The 20,388-nt window shown below is 37.9% G+C and overlaps 1 protein-coding gene across 1 annotated transcript in view; it reads left to right on the forward strand.

The window, feature by feature from the left end:
• LOC113159659 (astrotactin-2) overlaps nucleotides 1-20,388 on the forward strand; it is a 212,705-nt gene that overhangs the window by 184,396 nt on the left and 7,921 nt on the right. Inside the window, exon 20 of the mRNA XM_026356476.1 lies at nucleotides 11,045-11,186. Coding sequence (XP_026212261.1) covers nucleotides 11,045-11,186 — 142 coding nt within the window. The remainder of the gene's footprint in view (nucleotides 1-11,044; nucleotides 11,187-20,388) is intronic.

The following is a 20,388-nucleotide window of genomic DNA, read 5'->3' on the forward strand; positions in this document are numbered from 1 at the left end:
CACCCAGCTTATTGAGATACATGTGACATGTGGATCTTCCTTTGATTTGCTCTGCTCTCCTGTCACATACCTAACACCTCTACATAACTCTCTACTGTCTTCATGTCCCTCTTTCTTCTGTGATCAGGGTCAGTGGTATCCCCCTCCCCTGCTTCATTATTGGTGAGACCAAGAATGCCCCCCAATGCGCCGATAAGCCTTCATTCAAAGAGATTGAATTATATGGAGATAAACGGTGTCCTTGAGCATGGCTGCAGATAACAGCTTGGAGTGACACAGCTGACTCTCTTTGTTTTGTTAATTAAAGATGACCTCATCGCTAAAAATGGACGCTGTGCACCTCCTCGTCACGAGCTTCGCCATCAGCAGATTGCAGATTGCAGGCAGGGGGCCAAGGGCTTTCTGCATTCCCATTCCCTTTTTGCTTCCTTTCCCATTTCGCCTCTTCAGACACACATAGTTTGTCTCTCTCTCTTTGCCATAGGTATAGACTTTCCCGATTTAATTTTTTTTCTCTCCATCTTTCAGTAACTATGACGCTCCCTCAGTGTCCCTTATGCATGCACATGAGGGACATGCACACGTAATATGTGTTCATAGAACCTCTAACTCACATTAATGGATAATGATTCTGCTCCTCAATGCCTTTGTTTTCATTCATCATTGTGTGTTGTCAGGTATTTTGTCCTCATCAATCATGAAGATAATAATGAGACCTTTATGTTTTATGAAGCATTGATAAAACTCAGGATGCTCTGGACGATGTTGAATTTACCGCTAGCTAAAAATCAATTTAAAATGCATTTAAGCATTAAATTGGGATTGATTAGTCTTACTTTGCAATTTGGGGCATTGCAAACAGTAAAAGTGGGAAAGAAGTAAATATTAACTAATGATGGTCTGCATGAAAATACAAGGAAGGTCACATACTATAACATTTGCCTATACACATCTTCGCTGCTAAAACTGTATTTATGTTCCCATTGGCAACAATCCACACTAGTAAAACAGATTTATTATAAATTGCATTATTTCAGCCTCTATTTTCTCTCTTGCACATGTTGAATGCAGTCATTTTGAAACATCTGTGTATTAAACAGAAAAGTATGCACTAAGTATGTACTCCAGAATTCATACCGAACCTCTGACAATGCATCTCACCTCTGTCTGCATGCATATCTTGTATGTCGTCAGTCAGTGTCAGCACCTCACAGTCAGGTAGAAATAAATATGGAGGAGAACAACATCAATGGTGGGGGTTCATTGGAGAGATGAAGCTTAAAATGTATTGGACATTTATTTATTTAATTCAAGCCAAACTGTAAGGAACATATGATGACCAAGCAGTTTGAGGAAGGTGCCAGACACATAATCAGAAAGCCGAGATTTCTCCATTCCCCAATCCATTGTACTGTATCTTTGAAATACCTCTTCCTTCTATTGACAAAATGGACCAACCAACCTACCTAGTGACTACAGGAAGCTTCAACTGTACCAGTATTATGGTGGAGCAGGTGGAGGATGGTAGTGCACATCAACCGGCCAATCCAGTGCAGCATCAGAGTAAGACATAAGCCAACAGCCTGTCAACACCCACATGCCTGTTCCTAGTGCTATAGACCCAGGGGAGTTCATACCACAGTCAATGTAGGGAGCAGTAAAAACAGACCACATTCGGGTCACATCAAAATGGTAGACATTCACCCAGAGGGCCATTGTCCATGACAAAACAACATACCTGACCCAATTTCTTGCTATGCAGACAAGGCAGAGATGGTCTATTCAACCATAATGTCATTCTCAGGCTGTTAGAACTTATGTTTGACATGATTCCACAAATGTCCAACAAAAAGGGTCTGACACATAGACAGGCATTGACCACGTGGCCACTGAATATCTAAAATAGCAGAAGTAAGACGGGGTTATTGAACGTGGATAATAATTTATCACATGTATATCTGATGAGGAAAAACATTGTTTTCATGATCTTTCAGAGATGCAAAAATATAATTGTGCTGTAATTCGATTGATAGGTTGACAGCGAAATGAAACATCTAACAAGTCCCAAGGCCTCACAAAATTATTGATTCATTATTTTTTGCCATTATATCTGCTTAACTGAAGTTTTCATGCAGACCAATATGTTACTTAGACTCCAGTATCACATCTTATCATTGATTACGCCATGGCCTGGGTGAAAACTCATTTATTATTAGCTGGAAGGAAGTTTATTAATTTCAGATGACTTTAAGGCCAATCTTATTACTCTTTTATACGAATGTGTTATCAAGATTTAAGTGTTCCAATGAGCTAATCATTGTAGTAGTTACTGTTAAACAACATGCAGTCTCATCAGTCAGTACTCACAGTAATTGTTTTTATAAAAAATAAAAATATGTCATCCTTTTGGCCCCATCCACAGACCCAAACTGAAATATCTCAACACATACTGGATTAATTGCTATGAAATCTTACTATAGGATAAACCCTACTCATTTTAATATTCCCCTGACAATAACTCTATGGCCATGATTTGTCTCACACTAACACACAACAGCAATATGTTGGCAGTACCATTGTGAGCATATTAATGTACCATTGTGAGCATATTAACGTACTAACATTTGACTAAGCACACAGAACTACTAAAAAGCTGCCTCGTTTTATTGTTATGCTGATGATATGTTGATATGTTGTCCTAGTTAACTTTACTGCCTTACTGTTGTGAACAATACGGGACAGCAAAAGGTGAGAAATGAAACAAAATATGTAATGTACTTTATGTCATACAAAGGGAAAGAATACAAAGAAGCAAGCAGGCAAGTTTTGACTGTACCATGATGGTGTCTGAGTTGAGACATTGCATCTCTTCAACTTTAAAACTGCTTAAATTATGATACTGACAACAGTAAACAAACAATATCATCTTGTCAATGTTATCTGAAAGTTTTGACTTCTCATTCATTCTTGCTGCTTAGTCATTTGTTTGCTTTTAATATTTTTTCTTTGCAGTATTATAACTGCAGTACTCTTTTTCTTGGAATAATTTCACATTGCATATTTTAGCAAAACTCCTTAGTGCAGCTAAGAAGAACCTGCTGTAACTTATTATGTAAATAATGTATGTAATAGCACATGACTGTCTTCCGTCTACATTTAGGGCAAAACTAGGAGTCTCCATGACCTTGGTACTTGTAACTCGACACTGAAGGACAGTTTAAATTTAGTTTATGTGCATAAAGGCAATACACAATACTGAATACACAAATTATGCATCAAAGTAAACACGTCATTCTATTCTATTTTAGCTTCATCTCTCAATCCATGGAAAAGTGTTTTCATAAATAAATATGTCTGTCTTCCAGCACAAAGCCTCTGGGAGGTGTCCAGAAGAATGTCCTGCTAAAAAAAAGTTGGGCAATTACTGTATGGGCAACGTAGCCTAATTGAAGAAATATCTTTCTCACAGTGCTTTGTTCGTACAGTATCTCTGAATGTCTGCCATGGGTACCATTAGTAACTCGATTGCTCTCATACATAAACACACTTACAAGTGCATCTTGTTTTTGTTTTTGTCTTTTTTTTTTACCTTCAATTTTCTGCCCTAGGGGTCACTATGTGACGTTAGATTCTATGTGACAGTGTGTATACCTGTGTAATGTCAACTCTGTGTGAGAGAGAGGCAGAGGAAGGCTGAAAGGTGGTGTTGTGTAGGCTCAGTGTGGAAAAGTGGAGGATTGAGTGCTGACAGATTAAGAGAAGAGGCCCTAACAGGGTAGTTTGAGAACAAACAGAAACATAATTTCAGGAGGAGAAAACTATGAAAAAAAAAAAAAAAAACACGTAACTATTAGAAGAAATAGAGAACAGCACATACTGTAGCATGTAGATACTTATATACAGCCTGTGGTCATTCACGTGTAAACATTAAAGAAATTACAATTTATTACCAAAGTGCAATTTTAGACTTAAACTTTAAGACATAACAATTTTTTTTTTAACTTACTGAAATAAATTTCAGCTGGTAGAGGGAAATATTATACACAAAAATGCTTTATACTGTTTACATTTTGACCATGATCTTTATGCATGAGTTGTCTTATGCAAAGAGAGGTAAAGAGTAATGGAGTGCTGCATCAGGTGACTTGGTCTCTGCAATCATTCAGTCTGAATTCAGTTATGAGCAATTGGGAGTTGGACCATCAAGTGAAGGAAAAGCAGCCAACAGGTATTCACCAGCTCTGGAGACCTCATGAGAGCATGTCAAGAGTGTGCAAAGCTGTCATCAAAGGAAAAGGTGTCTACTGTGAAGAATCCAAAATATATTCCAGAGAACTTCAGAAGATGGCAGGACTTGTACCTGAAGTCTGTGCCTTGTCCAGGTGGGTGTAGGTGCGATGTATGATGGCATCCACCACTCTAAAGTGGCGTTGGTAAGCAAACTGGAGGCTGTCAAGTGAGGGATTGACCAGAATTTGGAGGTACTCCAGCCTCTCAAAAGCCTTCATAATATGTGGGGTCTGAGCCACTGCTCTGTAGTCATTGAGGACACTTGGACGTGACTTCTTAAACACAGCGACTAAGCCCGACTTTTTTCACCCAAGATGAACTCTCTCCAGATGCAGGCTGAGGTTCAAGATGTGTTGGAGAACACCGCATAGCTGAGTAGCACAGGCTTTCAGCACCCTTGGGCTGATTCCATCTGGCCCTGCAGCCTTTGTGGGGTGAAGCCTGTTCAGCTCCGTCCTCATCTGATCTGCTGAGATGGTCATCATTTGGGTCGTGGAGGAGGGACTAAGGAGCCTGTAGTGAAGTACAGGGGGTTCTGAGGCTCAGACTTTTGACTAGTATTGTACATTTATGAATTCTCTGTATTGAATATATATCGTGAACTATTAGCTAAGGACAGTTTTTGCTACTTTACCTCAGATTCTATCCTTTGGCAGTACAAAATGTCCCTTATGTGTGAACTCCCTGCCCCTAAGGATTTACATCTACATTCTCTCTCACACACACACACACACACACACACACACACACACACTGCTGCTGCAATGACCCTGTGCCTGAATTCAGTTTCAGTATAATTAATATGATGCTGGGGATAACGGTATCGAAAGGCTTGCTTTTTAAAATACAGCTGTGGCACCATGCACTCAGCAGTCTCCACATCCTGCCACACAAGGACAAATAAGGTGAACATGTGTTTCTCTTGTGTATGTCTGCCTGCATCTAATTGTACAATGTATATACAAATGTACTGTATAAAGTGTGGGTGCGTATGTTACATCCTAAAATCTATACATTTACTTTGTGTATGTCTGTGCATAATGCCACTGTTTTAATTCAATTTTCCTGCTGTTTGAACTTTCAGTTATTTTTTTGTTGTTGACTTTTTCCTGCCTAAAGCTACTAATACACTCTTATGTTGCACATGAAAAGAATTTCCCTTTGAATTTCCCCTCCTATGCCCACCCCTGCCCTTTTGTGTTTTGTTATGTGCCAAGTTTTTTTTTTTTTTTTTTTGGTGGGGGGGTGGGAATGGGGGATTCCTTGTCTTCTTAAACAATTTAGGTCAGTCTGGGTCAGGAACTGTTGCTTTTGTGGTTGAGCAAATCCCTTTGAGACACTGTATATGATATTGGTCTGTACAAATAAACTTAACTTGACTTGTTTGCAGCTACATCACAGTTAGGAGGCCTGTGTGTTTTTCAATCAGAGTGGTTTTCTCCGTCTGTTCACTGTCCATCAATTCGCCTCATCATCCTCCCATGATTTGCTATTATTTATTCCTCTTTCTGCTTACTAAAAAGGTCACCTGGCATTTACCATGAGGTTTTAATCGCCATGTAAGCTGGAGAACAAGCAAAATGGCTTTTACCGTAATATAATTTTGGGGGCCTTAATTTCTGCCAGCTGTGGGCTGTTTGGCTTTGGTATTGACAGAAATGTTGACGGACCACAGGCCTACCCATGAGGAACCCCTCAGAAGGGTAGGACAATAAATGCTGCTTCTGGGTGGGTTTTAATATCTTATTTTACAGTTAATGGATTAGATTTTGATTAGTATTATCATTATCTAATTCTAGATAGGCATGCAAGCACTAAAAAGCTACCACGTTGGAGGCAGAAGATCATTGAAACTGCAACATGTGTGCCAGCAGCTTGTAAAAAACACTTCCAGTTTCCCGTTGAGTCATGCAATCTCTTTGCATGTGTGAACACTCCACATTCAATTCATCACCTTGTATTATTTCCTCACCCCAGTCACTCTCAGATGTATAAATACACGCTACTCGCTTACTCACCTTTCCGCTCCTGTAAAACTGCATCAAAGGCAATGAGTGATAAAGTATTTGTGTTACAAGTAATTTGTTAACAGCATATATAAAAACACTAGGGAACATCAGGAAACAAGGTAACAAATGTATCAGTATTCCTGTTTCAGCATTTTGCCTTTGCCAGTCTTTAGACCATGTGCTGCTGATTCATAATTTGCTGTTATGCAGCAAGTGTAGCTGGAATTTCTTTTCCGTTCTTCACTTTAATTCAAAAAGAGGTTTGATTGCAAGACATAGGCTGAAAACAACCTAAAGCCAAGTTTTAAAAGATTAACACACAATTTGAGTTCAGTTCAAATGCTTCTGAGAGTGACTTTGGACTTATGATCAAGGTGCTGCAGGTGATCTGTCTTCCACTTCTTAGCAAAAACTGAACATTCATAAATTTTGTTTGCTTTGCTTTGTAATGGTTACCTGCAGTAACAGTATTTCCAGATGCCTTTCATTTCTCTCAGGGTGCCAGCACTGTGATGAATGACACTCTACCATAGACTCAGGCCAACAAAGTGATTTTCCATTACCTGAACTACAGAGTACTTATTACATTGATTTGACTGTTTCTTGGCCATCAGTTGAAATTAAATTTACTTATGCTGCATTTTACATGGAAACTGCTGTTATTTACTTGTATGCAGTGCAAATGTTAGTTTATGTTTTATAATACTGTTTACACTGGAAAAAAAGTTTGGAAACACTTACACAATGTATTCTTAACATATTGTGTTGGTTTTATATAGTAAAGAGATTAACACAAAACAAAATGGACAATTAGTTTTTATACATATTTGAACATGGAATAATGGTCTAATCAGATTTGCATGTCAAACTTTACAATCAACTGATGAGTTTGTTCAGATATCTATGTGTGATTTTCCCCAGGCCTTCTGCTACACATTTCAAAAGAAAGGTCTGCTGTGCATGTTGGGCAGTGTTCCCAAACGTGGCAGTCTAGCTTCTCCTTTACCAGCTTGATGGGGATCAGATCTGGTGATTGGGCTGACCAAGCCATCACAGAGCAGCTACTTTCTTCTACAAATATTTTTTACAGTGAATTCTCTCCATCTCTCTCCAAAATGAAGCAACCCTCCAATCAGTTGTTGCCCAGAGTGAATAATATACTTCTTCTGTTTGGATACTATGCTAATTGAGGATGCCTTGCACATGATGCGTATCTCCCAGTCTCCAATTGTCAAAGCATTCCCAAATCATCATGTTTCCACCTCCATGCTTCACTGATTAGGAGTATTAGACTGTCTTTTCACTCAGAAAAGATGACAGACTTTATGTTCCTTGCTTGCATCCAACACCTCAAATTTGGACTCATCAGTCCACAAAACATGGTTCCAGTCATCTCAACTCCACTGTTTGTGCATCTTGGCCCACAGCTACTGCTTTTCTTCCCATTTGCCAGCCATAGTATAGGGGTTATATATGCCCATGATGTCAGGTGACCTGCACACATGTCTTTGCACACTGGTTTCTCTATTGTTATATTTGGTGCTGAAGGTTCAGAAGCAGTAAGGCAGCTGTTTTTGAAGGCAGATTCTTGAAAAGGAATTGTCTTTTTGGACAGGGCACTTGAGCCTCCTATTGTGTCCTCTGTCCTGTTATATATCTGTCCTGTCTCTGGAGACTATGGTGTATGCCTTTTAAAGAAATCTTTGATTTCTTGGTGATTTCTTCCTTCTTTTATCAGTACAACATAGGCTGATGCGTTAATAAGAAAAACTGTTTTTGTTTGGATGTTTTTGAGTCAGAATGACAGGTCATTCTTCCAATGGATGAAGAGCCAATCATAAACTCACATCATTGGTTTACTGGACATTAACTTATTTTAAGAAGTTTCAATGCCTCGATCTATTTAAAGCCACCAACATGTCTTCTTCTGGAAAATGGAAAGCCTTCAAGTTTAACAATTGAGTAGTAAATGGTGCTTATTTTAGAAAAAGGTAATCTGTCAAGTTGTAGATGGTTTAAATGCGGAACATGTTTTCTGTTTTTTTGACATTTATTATTTTATATTTCAAGGTAAAAATCCAATGTATTGTGTTTCCAAACTTCTCTTCTTAAAATAATTTTCTCTGTGCAAACTGATATTTACATTTAGAAAATCCCAGTAACTGCTCCTTTACTGTGTGCATATGATAGAACACTGTGTACTTCTACTAAGCACGCCATGGGCCCTATATTTATCTAATTGCATAACAAGTTATAGCTTTCAGGTGGCTCTGTTTAAGACTTTGACTTATGGAATGTGCGGCCAGTCCTTGCTAGATAATGGTATATGATTGTTAAAAGAATTGAAACATTCCCTGTGTTTTCCTACTGAGTTCTTAAGTTGATAATTATAGTGTAAAGCACTCAAGACCAACTGAAGACTATTCCAAAGGTATTTGTCTTGCTTTAGTCTTCCAGATGGATCAAACTAACTTTGTGGTGTCAGTGACATAAGTAGTCTATTCACACTGTCCAATTATGACATGTTGTCTCACGTTACAAAGCTAAGTTAAACTTGTGCTGCTCTACTATATTAATGGTGGCAGACAGAACCTACTTTTAACAGTACACATGGATATTGTCATGTCAAATTTTGGTTTTGGACCAAACAATGTCACAAATTAACCACAGTATAAACCCTATGATCAACACATTTGGTAATTACATATCCAATGCATTGCATAAATAATAGTTCAGAATTCATTTAAATGAATTATAGTTAGAATTTCTTATGAACTTGTTTGTGACCCCAGGGGACATTTAGAAAGGAGCAAATAAAATTTCAGTAAATCATTATTTACTGAAATGTTATTATTGTTAGTCATATGATGGTTACTTAGTGTTAACAACATCTGAAAATCAAAACTTCAGTCATAACAGATAAATTCTCTTCTTGCAAGTTGCAAGTTGAAGTTATGTTTTCTGAATAAAAGACATCATGTATGGTCCTAATATTCCAACCCACCAACGATTAATATCTAGCCTACACATCAGAAAAAACAAAAGGGTCTTTCCTTCCCTCTTTTATTGTTTGTCTCTCTCTTGACTCATTTTCTTTGTTATTCCATCCTTTTACTTTTGTCCACACTGTGTTAAGAAGCTTCTCTTTCTACTTTTTAGCATTTGTGAAGTATCAAAAATCTGGCATTCAGTGGGCATTCCTCTTGTAGCTGCCTGCAATAAAAGGTGGGGGCTAGCCATGAAAGGAATAATGAATGCAGGTCAAGTCAGGCCAACAGTCAATCTTTAATAGATCATTACCAATTATTTCTTCAAAAGATCAAGTGGTCTGCTTGACATAATTTATTGTTCCACCAAATTTTGGTGCGTTCACATACTTAAGGCGCTAATTGCAAGAAAAATAAGAGAGCCACACACATCTAATCTTTCCATGGTTTTCAGACAGGGAAATAGAATCAGTTGTAGAGCTTGCTCTGACAAAATTTGTGGCACTTATGCATGGTACCAGCTCTTCTCTTTGCAGATAATTAGGGCGCGATCATTACTGAGATCTGTGTGTGGTGAGGTTTAGCAATATTGCAAAGTAAACATATCCTGTCTTGGGCTTTTACTTTTTCAGTATTTGACCAATACTGCAATCTTTTTCTAATCTTAAAGTAGAAATCAAGGGATATAGGAGAATAATGACTTTCATTCACAATGTAATGATGTAAAATTCATTACAGCACCACCTTAGGTTCATTTGACATGAATTTTGTGGTTGGTGTTTGTAGGCATTATTGATCCAGTTTTGAGAACAAAGTATATCCAATTTGTCTAATTTTAGATACATGTTTAAAAAGGTAAAAACCTTAGAAATACCAATAGTGTATTTAGGGGAAACCTCCTATACACAGGCTCTTTCTGCGAAAAGGTCAAATCATTCATTCGTGCAGTTCTTTTTCCTTTCCTTTTCTGCAGCCTTTTCTTACCATCCCCTCATGCCCTACCAGCCAGTCTTACTCCCTGTGTTTATAAGTTGGCCCATGTATCATAAGCTAAAACTAAGCTGCCCTTTAGCTCATGTAGAAATAGCTGGAAATCCAACAGTTTGAGAGCTTTTATACTGTTTTGACAGCTCCATCTTTTTTCCATCACCCCCATGAGCACTGGAAACTGGCGGTATGTATGTATGCGTGTGTCTCAACGAACAAGTGTGCATTGCTCCCTTTTCCCGTAAGCTGACATGAAAGATATTTCACAACTTGTTTTGTGAGACGCCATGGTGCTCAGTGAGATATCACTGTAACAGTACCATGTGCCTATAAAGGAAAGAAATCTTGTTTTCTTACAGTTCTGTAATGTTATGGGTTTGTGCCAATAAAAAGTCATATTTAATTTAGCTTTGTGCTTGGTGCTGGTAAAAAGGCTCTCACTGGACCAGCCAGAGGTGAAACTCACACCAGAGACAAATGGCACAATCATCGGAAAGGCGCTGCTTTCCGAAATGTAGAAATTCATTCATGACTAAGTTCATGTTGTTTTTTTTCCAGTGCTGAAACATGTGGCCTTGTTTTGTTTTAACTAAGAACAATAGATGATAGATATCAGTGATGGATAGGTTTGCCTTTTTCCTCCCTTTTTAGCTGAAAGTCTGACAGATGGTAAAACAGTACAAATAACATTTTCCAAGTGACCTTTTAGTAAAATTGTCTTTGTTTCTCTCTTTATTCAGTTCTTTCTTTCTATGTTTATCTCTCTACCAGGTGAGGTTCTAAGCTTGATGGATGATCTGTTCTCTGGTTTGGGTTCATCCTGTGTTGTTGCCGGGAAGAGGAGTGGAGACCATCCTCACTCTGTGCTATATTCAGTGGTCTTCAAGTGCCTGGAACCCGACAGTCTATACAAGTAAGTCTGCCGATGCTCTTTGCCAAGTTTCCTGTCAATCGAGTAACTGATTTATTGTGACTGTTTATTTCTTCACTGTATGAATAAACATGAGGCATAAATTTTGTTGTGCTTTACTTTGTGCAGAAATATTTTCTAGGTTCCCGCACAGGTCTGTAAAGTACAGAAGGTCTCTAATAATTTCCAGATCTCATAGGCTAAAAATAAACAGATGATAACTTGTGTAAAGTGAAATATACGGGTCAGTTAAGTTATATACATCATATTAAAATCTTGAAGAGAATTGCCATCTGACCATAATGGGCGGCTTTGTGTGCTCCTCTAATCCTGGTAGTGTTGTGGAGCTCCTACAGTAGTAGGGTCAACTAAAACAAATTAATCCAAGGTGAGGAGCTGGTCAAGGACTTTCAAACATCTCTACAAAACATCTTTCGGAAAAATGTACTCTTACATGTCACCTTCCTGGTGCAGAAGTGTGGATATATTTTTTTATATTTTGTAACACTTATATGGTTATTGGTGGAATCAAACTCCAAATACACACTACTACTAGTGCTGGTCCATAATCAGTATGTTGTAGTGGTATTTTGACTCAATTGATAAAAGTTAAGTTTACACTGGTACATCCTGCGTCCAGAAAATAGCCGCTCTCGCTCTAAAGTCTGACATTGACATAAGCTTTCTCTTTCCTCCGCCCATTTTTTATGTTACCAAGCTGACCTCGACCTATACAAGTTAAAACATTTCGCCCTTAAATTGTCCTAAAAACTTTAGCTTAGCTTTAGGGAGACTGACTATTACAGACTGCTCTATTTAAGGTACATAGCTTTTAGTGTCTGTTAGTGTTAATAATTAATAAATAAATAACCTGTAAATGTATTTATTTAATAAATAAATAACCTGTACACAATACATTTTAAGTTTTTTTAATTTACAAAATCAGTAATCTGAGAGATTTCCTGTCTCTCTCACCTCTAACCTTCTTTTTAAAATATATACTGTAACATCTTCCCCCTCTCTGCAATAGCTAGCTTTGTGTTAGATTTACTTAATTTCCAACTTGGTTGGACAGCACATTTTACAAACTAGTTCTGACAGATAAACTGGCCCATAGGATTACCCAGCCGTCTTGGAGTGATAGAAAAACTAAAGGTCTAACTAGGACTGGAACAGCTTGTGAGATCTGAATCTGATTTGAGTCTGATCTGAACCATGTGGTGTCTTGTCACTGGGCTTCTGGGTTATTTCAAGTATCACATTCTGCGCATTTGTGGTACAAGAACATATTTTTTCAAATATCTTTGATCTTCTTTGTAGTTATATCATAACTTACAACTTGGCAAGTTCAGGGTCAGGTTTTAGGAAGCCTTCTGTGGTCACGGAAGCAAATGTGTGCAAAAAGTTTGGGAAGACCCTAGAGAGGAACTTGTTTGGATTCACAGAGATTATGGCAAACCATAACCCAATTCAGGAAGCAAACGCAAGGCTGGACCTAGGTGGTTTTCAGCCAAGGAGTCTTTGACTGTCACCGGTACTGTGAAGTCAGTAGAGGTAAGAGATTCAAAGGAAGTCTTACCCATCTTTTTAGTGGAGGTAGGGAAGGTGCCTAAATGCTAAAGAAATGCTAAAGGAAATAAATACAGTATATTTTGGCAATTTCAGTGGAGGAACAGTGTTAACTGGCTCAATACAGTGACAGGTCAATTTTTGATAAAGAGGGACCAAAGGGTATTCTCCATTTATGTATAAGACCAGCAGCATGGAATCAGTTTTTGTTTATACCATCCATATGGCTACCCAATTCTTACTTATAAGGAATATCTATCTACCTATCTTCAAACTGTCAACTTAGACTTTGTGATGCACTTATTAGATTTTGGTGGCCAAAGGACAAGGTCACAGTCACCTCATGTTCATCCAGTTCTTGTGAATGTGGTGTTTCAGGAATGCCTTCAAATTTGGCACAAATCGTCACTTGGGGTCAAGGATGAACCGATTAAATTTTGGTGGTCAGAAGTCAAGGTCAATGCGACCTCATGTATGGTCAATGCCACATCTCAGAAATGCCTGGGAGGAATTTCATTACACCTGGCACAAACCTCTGCTTGGAATCATGCATAAACTTATACTTGAGAATAGGAGTCTGGACAGACATGTGTGTAAACAACACTGGTTAGCGGAGGAATACAACTGCAGTGTTGTAATTCTAATTTAATACCAAAATTAGAAAGTAACCAGGCAGTATATAACATAACTATGGCTGCACCATGTATCTTGTATACTCACCTATAGTCTTCTGTGACATTGCTATTGAGCTTGGCTCAAAATTTATTGCAACCAATTGACTTGATCCTTTTTTTCTGACCACATTTTTATGAGTTCACTGTTTCCCATTACCATATAAAGACCTTTCATTAAACATTATGTTGTGGTCATGTGTGCATCTTTCCATCAACAATGACTGGGCAAATATCAGCAATACCACATCCTCCCCTGGGTGTCTACAATTCCCACTGCAAATGTTATTTTGTTTCAGGGGGTGAATTTTGTTACCTACTGCTGAAGAACAGCTGGCTTGAGTTAAGGAAATGCAGGGAAGCATACTTAGTCTCAACATGGTGGATGCTTCTATTCTTTAGTGCTCTATTTGGTCAGAGGAGAGCAGTGAGAATAGAAGGATCCACATTAAGAGACCCTGCAATTAAAAAACTATTCTGTCTGAGACCATACTGTCTCTGTAGATTTTGAGGGGTCTTTCACTTCACTTTACTTGATGTCATTACCATTGTGGTCATCACCATAACACTTCAAGAATCTGAGCATGCACTTAAAAATCATTGTAAACAACCAGAAAAAGAAATCAATGAGCATATTATAATGCAGCGCGACTTTCCTTAAACAAATATTACATTACTATGCTAAGTTTTGATGTTAATAACACTTAACATAAAATTACACAACTCATTCAACATTTTTTTTCTCCGATGGGTATTACTGCAATATGCATTTTCTACGAGTACAATTCGCTTCCTACTAAATCTTGAAATAAAGTTGTAAGAGCAATCACCAGACAGGACCCAGATGTTGTTGTGGCTGTTATTGGACACATGAAACACGGTGTCTTCTTGGTGTTTTGCTGTCTTATCAGGTTATGTTAGGTTCTCAGTTTTATATTGATCTGACTTGGTGGCCTTGGTTTGTTTTGGGAACCTCAATATTGCATGCCGAAAAAAAAGAGACCTTTAAAAAAACAGATCTTAAAGCTTAATTTAATCATGCTTGTCTTATACAGTATGTGCGTACCATTTAAACTTTAAACTGTTTAATTAGACATTTCCATTTATTCTAATAATACAAAAGACTTATAGACGTTATAAAAACCCAAATTCACATCTCTCACTGCGAGATACACCAGTGCAGGACATAGATGAAACCCGACACTTCACAGCTGAATTAAATGAGCTTTAATAATATTTATGAAAATACAGGGGAAGAAGAAGATGTACTGTAGTTGTGTCAAACACTAACAGAGCATTGATACAGTGGGAGTTGAGACTTTGTCACATGCACAAGGCTGTTTTCACACAGACAGTTGTTTTGCATAAAAACAAATCACGAGATGCTGCATTGATGGGGTTGTGTTGTTTCTTATATTGCTGACAAAATGTAATATGAACTAGGAAATCCAGGTGGAGGAATGGCTGTATGTGTTTATAACTTATAAGATGCTAAAACACCAGTGTGGTGCTACTTTAAGTTCACACTTCAAAAGAGATCGCACAGAGTTCAGTTCACACAGATTCAAATCAACTAGTTCACATTCATAGTTCACAATGCTGAATTTTGAACTACCACAACACAGGCCTACTGTAGGGCCTTCTATGAGGTACTCTCTGGAAGTGGTGGTGGAAATGTAATTACCTTATGGTTAGTATGGTCCCTAAATGCCACACATACATCCCATGAAGAATGGGAGGAAGGCAGATGAAGAGCTAGGGATGCACACTGAACAAAGTCTTTGCTGCTCACATTCACATTCTTAAGTTGCAAAGTGATTCATTCAGTTTACAAAAAATGGCAGTATTTTACAAAATAAGTTATCTGGCACCTATTTTAAATTTGGTTATGACAGTGTCAAGTAAAAAAGCAGAAATCTGGCATCCATGCAACATTCAATTTAGCAGGAATGTGCACATTAAATGTATGTAAAATATGTTATTATATTTTAAAATAAATGTTCAATTAAATACATTTAAGACAAAAACTAACTTTTCTATTTTCTATTATATATTAAAGGTAGAAAAGAATGGTCCATAACTGGTAAGACGTCCTTGTCTGTCATAACACAAGTGTTTTAACATTTTAACAAGGAGAAAGAAATATACCTAAGAAAGGTGCATAGGATCAGTTTTTAGTTTAAGTGATAATAATAGAAGCTGAAAACAATGTCAAAGACCCAATAAGCTTTTTTTAAATAGTTTAAAAAATAGAGTTTCCTAAGGCCTTTGACAGTTGATATAAAATAGCGGGAGAATAAGTATTACATTAATCTGTAGAAGTCAAGCCTCCACTAACAAAAACCTGTAACAAGAGCCTCATTTCCAACTTTGTAGCGGTGTTATCTTTGTTTAGGCATTCTCCACAGTGTTGTTTTTCTCTGATAAGAGCAGAATTTACGTCGGAATTACGTCTGAGGGCACATCTGTTTGCAGCCAACACTGCTTGTCTTAATCAGGAGACTGATAAGACCTCTACTGCTATTGGCTTTACACTTGATCATTACCACAGCTGCTATGGCCTTAATGTTCCCCAGAACTCTAATATGCTCACCTCATTTCAAAAGTTATTTTCAGAAAATAATAAGTGATTACACTGGTTACAATGCAACAGTTCCTTGTGCTGATACTTGTTGATGCCAAAGGATCAAATGTTAAAAGCAGCATTCACTATGTAAGAATTGCTTCCCCTAGAGAAAAATGCCCTGCACATTAATTTTCAACTGCATGTTAGTGCTGAGTTTGTGAAACCAGAGGGTTAAATGGGGTTTTAAAATTTGTGTTTGGAGTAAAGGGTGACTTGAATGGCAATTTGGCTTACACACAACGGTGAATTAAATCTACATCAATAAATAAAAACAATAAATACAATATATATGCACAAATTAACACCAACCTTATCCTCATCTCTACTTAGAGAAAACGGTGAGATGCCAAAAGCAGAGTAAACTGCTGTATTTACAGCTATTAACAGGCCAAAAGTGCATTTTTTAATGACCATAGATGCTATAATATTATGGGTGTGCATCAGAATTAGCATTTGTCCCGTTGTAATTATATTATTTGTTATACTGCACTGTATAAAGTACAACAGTCATACCTTAAATCTCTGCATTACTTAACACATCCTCCTGATTGATGTAGACTACAGTATATGAGACAGTGTCTCCAGGCACACGGGTTGTCACAATTCCTGTGCTATTGTATCTTGTCATGATTTTTTATGTCAATTTTCCATATTTCTAGTTTGTTTATTTGTTCTTCTGTTAGTGCTACTGATTGGCCTACGGAAGGATACGGGCCTTACCTGAACACCTGGAGTGTTTTGAAGAGATTAGTTCCTGTGCTATTTGTAATTTTCTTTAAACTTGAGAATCTTACATGTCTGTTTTGTATTTACTTTTTCAACGTATTCTATGAGAGCTCTGAACTCATATGCTGGAGGCAGTAATGAGACTTCAGGTGTGATTGTGGTGATAGCCAAACGGAAGTCATTGTGTGTCAGGTTTTTTGTGTGCTTTTAATTTGATGGTGACCAGAGCACTGGAAGCAGTATCTGACACATATGTTGTTGTGAATATCTGGCAAGTTGATTAGAGTGAAGCACAAGTACTGTGGTGGTAGTTGGCCTTTTCACAAACCAGAACCACTTTTATCCATTTATTGCATTATATATATTTTGAGAAATGCCCAAAACAACAGGTAACTAACCTTTGACTGCTGGGTTAGTAAGGGAAAACAGTTGTCCCCTTTCACCAGTTTATTATTTTTGTTTCTGCACCCCACTTGGAGCACCACATGCACCGTCTCCTTACATTCAATAACAATGGCAGGTTGAATATCTGCCCAACTATGATGGGAATTTTATCTGTCATTTGTATCAATACTTTCTGATTATGGAAGGTTCAGAATTACCTTATTTGATTTTAATGCTTGTGTCTGGTGTGTCTAGTCCTTGAACAGCTGCACAAAACCTTGTTTGTTGAGCTTTAAGGTGTTAAGGTATGCCATGCATAGACAAGTGTGTGCGAGTGTTTGTGTATGTGTGTGTGTGCTCAAAATTCTGCTAATATTTGATAAGACCTACTTGACATTCTGCCGCTCTTAATAGGATGATGTCAACAAAGTGCCTTTGGCCAGATAGATGAATGGGTATAGACAATGGGTTATAGGTTATACAGTTCAGTGCTACTTGCCACTAAAACATGGTCCAGATATGAGACTAATCAATTGTTACTCATAATGATAATAAAGCTTAATTTTTTAGAAGAGCATGTGCTGTGGTAACAGTCCAGCCAATATTGTCATGTGAAGATAAAAGATGCCATTAACTGTCCCATTCGGAGCATTTTTAAAGTGGTTTGTAAACGGTGGTAATTAAAAATGAATGAGTTTTAATGGAGCGTATTCATAAATATTATTTATTACTTTGGACAATAAAGTCTTGATGCTCTGCAATGAAAGTATTCATTGTTGCGCTAACTTTTCTAATTGGCAAAGCAACTTTATGTAGGGCTGTTACACCAATGTGACATCATTTAGATCTAAGGATTTCAAAGTCATGAGATAATGTAAGCTGCCACAAATTCTTCAGGCAGTGAGAAACAATGCTATGTGGCTTTGATTGATTTGTGGACTGGTTCGACTGATGTGTATCCAAATGTTGATGTCATGGAAAGGCATTCCCCCTACTGCCCTGGCTTCTCTCAGCATGCCAAAAATACTACCCTAATTGATCCTCTCTCACTTTCTCCCATTCGTTTGCTCTTGCTCTGCCTGTCTGCTAGCTTTCTGTCTTGTCATCTCTTGTTCAGCCCTCTCTCCACTGTCTCATTAAATTAGAGGACAATGGTTACTTTAATGGCAACATTGTTAATTTGCGCAAACGTTAATCTGCCATTTGTCCACTTCATTGTTTGCTGAGCTTTCGAAACTATGGCACGCAGACAAAATCAAGCACTTCCAAAGGAGCCATGTGCAGCAGACAGCCTTGGAATAGATTTGAGAGACGGAATTAGAAAGAGTGGATAGATAGAGCTGGGTTATATGCAGGAAATGTAAATAGAAAAATAGAGACACAGGAAAGTGTGTGCATGTGCGTGTATGGATGCCAATGTCTTACCAATACTGTTGCTTTATGTTTTGACATTCTCGTGGCATGCCAGGCTGTGGCTGGTTCTTTTGTTCTCTCAGGCAGTCTTTGTCATCACTGAGTGCCTGTACTGGCCTCAGACACCACACTCTGTCCAACTGGCCCCCATAACTGTTATTAATGTCCATGAATGAGATCCACAACATTTTAAAGGATTACATCTCTGCCCATGGTTTCATAGCTTGACCACAAAGATGCTTAACCCTGAAGTTTCTTTACATTCTCTGTAAAATGTCAAATGTCCTTGCATGATTAGCACTTTTCTTTTTTCTAAACAAAATGCCGGTCTACAAAGTTGACTCTCTGAGAGGCTTTATTGCTATACATAACACTATTGTAATTGCTGTAGGTTCTGTGGAAGGAGAAACAGTACCTATCATTGATGCCAAATCTTTAAACAACCAAACAACAGCAATAAATGGCTGGCAAGCTCACATCCTGTGACCCAAACAAAATTTTTAACAAAATGTCTTGATAAAACTCCCGCCTCATCATCCCTCTGCTTCCCTCCCTTCTCCCACCACATTGTATCCATTTGCACGTTATGTGGCCACATAATTTAAACAGTGTGACTGTTACATGCCGGCATTGTTTTGCTGGGCAGAGGAGCCAGCGTGGCCCGTGTGTCTTTTGTGAGGTTCTTGGGGAACACCGCATCCACCCTGCTGAATAACAAGAGCAGACAAACTATGTGAGCAATGTCCAAACAGGTCATATTACAAACAAAACAATCATTTGACAGCACTGGAGCAACTCTCAAAAGACAATGCTTTAAAAGGAAAGCAAATGGACTTAGGAAGAAAAGCAATTTTGTATAAAATTGCATTTCATTAACTTTGTCTTTTCTCGTTTTCGTAGTTGTGCTTCCTCCTCTCTGTCTCTTTCTCTCTGTACCTTTCTGCAGGTATCCTTGAGCCCAGAGCTGTACATCTCCAGAGTGAAGTTACTGGCCCTGCGACCTTTCCAGTGTTTTTGCTGCAGCTTGTTGTTGTTGTTTTTTTTGTTTTTGCTGCTTGTTGTTGTTTTTTGTTGCCTGCTGTTCTTTTCTCTCTCCTCTTTCCACTCACCCCAACCGGTCGAGGCAGATGGCCGCCCTACCTGAGCCTGGTTCTGCTGGAGGTTTCTTCCTCTAAAGGAAGTTTGTCCTCTCCATTGTCGCCTAGTGCTGCTCAAGTGGGGATGTTGGGTTTTGTATACAATTAGACTTTGTAAGGTCTAAAACCTTGTAAACCTAAACACTGTAAAGTGCCTTGAGATGACTTCTGTTGTGATTTGGCGCTATGCAAATAAAACTTGAATTAAATTGAATTGAATTGCAAACAATTATATCATCATTTATTTTCTTTTGTGTATTTCTCAAACTATTTAGCACTGGAATGCCATCTGAGTTGTTCATTTTGTCTCACTGTGTTTTGTGGTTTCCTTTTTGTCATTCTGTCGTTTTTACAGTGGTAACTTCATGGAAATACTGCTGAAAGCTTACAGTTTTCTATAACTAGTTACAAACATTTCTCAATACTTAATTCACTTTTTCAAAACTTCCCCCACAGTAAGAAAAACATGCATGTGGACCAAAAAATTATTTTCTTTTATTTTTTTCAGAAAATAGTTGTCTTCCCACAACTGTGCATAAGTTACCATACAATTTTAAAACCAGAAATAATAGTAAAAACTAGCCAAATAGTAACACTTGGTTTCTATTGAGCAGCTGGCAACTTTAGCTGTAAGGCAACATTACCATTTTGTATAAATTAGACAAAACATACAGTGACAA

This window comes from Anabas testudineus, chromosome 12 (genome assembly GCF_900324465.2).
Source record: "Anabas testudineus chromosome 12, fAnaTes1.2, whole genome shotgun sequence".
Lineage (NCBI taxonomy): Eukaryota > Metazoa > Chordata > Actinopteri > Anabantiformes > Anabantidae > Anabas > Anabas testudineus.